The sequence below is a fragment of the Drosophila navojoa genome, chromosome 3 (genome assembly GCF_054131105.1).
Source record: "Drosophila navojoa isolate 15081-1374.11 chromosome 3, UAZ_NAV_1.0, whole genome shotgun sequence".
In the NCBI taxonomy this organism is placed as follows: Eukaryota; Metazoa; Arthropoda; class Insecta; order Diptera; family Drosophilidae; genus Drosophila; species Drosophila navojoa.
The window spans coordinates 24,123,102-24,126,080 of NC_142891.1; the positions used below are offsets into that span (position 1 = coordinate 24,123,102).

At 46.0% G+C, this 2,979-nt stretch overlaps 1 protein-coding gene across 1 annotated transcript; it reads left to right on the forward strand.

The window, feature by feature from the left end:
- The first annotated feature begins 1,168 nt into the window (after positions 1-1,168).
- On the forward strand, positions 1,169-1,793 carry LOC115562965 (small ribosomal subunit protein eS10). The gene has a single exon (XM_089258312.1). The coding sequence runs from the start codon at positions 1,242-1,244 to the stop codon at positions 1,737-1,739; it is 498 nt and encodes a 165-aa protein (XP_089114438.1). The 5' UTR covers positions 1,169-1,241; the 3' UTR covers positions 1,740-1,793.
- The last annotated feature ends 1,186 nt before the right edge of the window (positions 1,794-2,979 follow it).

Below are 2,979 nucleotides of genomic sequence, written 5' to 3' on the forward strand. Positions count from 1 at the left end.
GTATATGGGAAAAGTTTTAACTTATATAAGAGATATGGTAAAATATACAAAATAAAAAAAATAAAACAGAAAAATATATAAACAAATTATGCAAGCTAAAATGAGATTAGGTAAGAAAGTGAAAAAATATATAAAATTTTCTGAATAATATTAAATAAATAAATGGCAAACCAAATTAATATTCTTAAAAAAAAATTACAAAGAATACAGATATTAATATAATATATTATGCATATATATATTTTTTTTTTAAATATATTTATAATTTTACTTTTCTTTAACTATTCAACTAACAAGTTTATTAAATCAAATATTATTGGTTAGACCCCAACTCTTACACTAAAGTAGAGGTAAAGCTTATTTATAGTCAAAATTCAAATTGTTAAACCTGTTCACATCATCCATCACACGTCAGTCATGCAACAGACCCAAAGCACGTTCCGCGCAGTTGGTATCTGTATGTAGTTAGGTGATCTAATGCATAATATGTTTGGCTGCCGACTTGGCAAACATTGCCCCAACGTCAGTCACTCAATCAGTGAGCAACAACACAAGAATAAGAACATTTGGCACTTTGTGGTCGTTCGCCAGATATGAAACATTCCTTCGATGCGCGCTGTCCGTCTTGCCCGGGTCTCTCTTTGCTGTGACAGACACGACGACAATTTGCAGCAACGCGTTGCAAGTGACAACATCAACTGATGGCAAAGATATGTACATACATATGTATGTATATACACATACACATACATGTATATGTATGTATGTACATATGCCCATATGAATTGGGTCCGATTCTGTCGAGTGCCTCTTGCACTTAACAAAGTTGTCGCGGCGCCTTTGCTCTGACATATTTTTGGCCAACATGGATGCGGACGATTGAGATGCCGATAATGCGAGGAAGACATGCGTACACACAGACAGACAGACACACACACCTATATGTACATATATCCCATTGCAAATGCGTGTGCATTTAATATTAGACGAAGAAGATTCATGTAGAAATTCTTATTGAAAATCTCGATAATGTAATCGAATGAACATTAAACACAGCAATACATTTGTATTCCAATTGTCCTCAAACTTAAACTATCGTCTACGCAGTCAACCCTGACTATCGGTTCAAGTTCGCATTTTGCAACACTGCACGTGACGAGGCAAAATCATTTCATCAAACGACAGTTGACGTCTCACCTCATCTCATCGAAATTTAATTTGATTTTTGAGTAATTGAAGTCATGTTTATGCGAAAAGAGGATCGCGATGCCATCTACACGGTGCTCTTCCGCTCGGGAGTCATGTTTGCTGAGCGCGCGCCGCAGAAGATGCACCCGGAGGAGGAGCTGAAGCACCTGACCAATCTGCGGGTGATCAAGGCGATGCAGTCACTGAAGTCGCGCGGCTACGTCTCGGAGCAGTCGGCCTGGCGCCACTACTACTGGTGCTTGAACAACGAGGGCATCGAGTACCTCAGGGGCTACCTGCACATGCCCACCGAGGTGGTGCCCACCACTCTGCAGCGCCGCAACGAGCCGGTGCGCATGTCGCGCACCTCCGAGGTTCCTCGCTCCCGCGGAGCACGTGAGGGCAAGGAGCGCGATCGCGAACGCGACCGCGACGATCGCACCATCTACCGTCGCTCCGAGCGTCCCATGGACTCGGACAAAACAGGCAATGTGGGCGCTGGCAACGCTTCTGTGGAGTTTCGCGGTGGCTTCGGGCGTGGCCGCCGGTAAATTCCAATCACCTTGAGCTGTGACAACAAATAAAATACAAAGCATTTGAAACACCATTTCGTCAGTTTACTAGCGCAGCTCCGAACACACAAAGCGCCGCTCGTGCGGCTGGCCGTGGAAACATTTGTAGCTACAACAGAGCGAAGGAACGGATTTGCATTTGAATGGAGCACAAGTGCTGGGGGCGATGGCGGGTTACGGCTTTGGGGGCATAGATCAGCGCCACACGCTGGCAACAAGTGCTCCAGGTGGTGCCTCGAGTGTGGAGTCGTGGGCGCTGCGCTGGGGTCTTTTGCATATCGCGACATGGTCGTGCCTTTGTCGCTGTCTTCGCTGCGAGGCGACAAATAGACTTGTTTGCCCAATTCCCAGCTGCTAATGATGCATTTTCGATGACGTTTCGTGCGCATGCAAATTTTCTGTTTGGTCTGGAGCCGCCAAGCGCGACATACAACAACACGCTGGCATCAGCCAGAGAGTGAGGAGTAGATGTGTGGGAGTGAGCGGAGGGGCATGCGGCATAATCACAGTCATCAGTAACGTGGCGTGCGACATTTATGACACGCTCAGCTCCGAGCCCTGAGCCAGGCAACGCGACAGCGTAACATAATATGGCTCATCATCTCCAGCATCGCTGTTAACCTCATCAGTTTCAGCCTCCGCGCTGAGATTGTCACCATCAGTTGCAGTGTATGCAGCCTGCCTGTCCTTGTCGCAGCATTACCGCCCCGCGCCCGCTCGTAGTCATGCTCATCAACCTCGTCCTCGACATTGGCTGAACACAGCCAACGACATCAGCAGCATCAGCATCAGCCTCATCATCTGAGGCATCAGCTTCAGCTTCAGCTTCAGTATCAGCCTCAGCCTCAGCACAACATATCACATCATCACACTGGGAATGCATTTTGCATCGCCTCATGTCACATCTTCCCATTCGGCTGCATTCCGCCGCCGCGTGTCGCTGGCAGCCAACGTTGACTGCGGCCCCAGGAGTTATTTGCATGCAGCTCAAGGATTTTGTGTGGACCAATTTTCACATAAATGCGCATAAATGTTTGCATTCTCTTAATGCCTCTACTCCCCAAATATATTTTACAAGCAGCTGAGATCGAGAATCGAAGAAGTAGTTGATGGACATTGGGTAAATATAGCTGGTAAAGGTAATTTTTAGATACATACATGTATGTACATATGTATATGTCGTATCAGTGCGATATTACGCTGGCAATTCGTGCTAATC

Bases quoted from the DNA above. Each gene is read 5' to 3' on its own strand.
- LOC115562965 (XM_089258312.1), top strand. From the start codon at position 1,242: ATGTTTATGCGAAAAGAGGATCGCGATGCCATCTACACGGTGCTCTTC.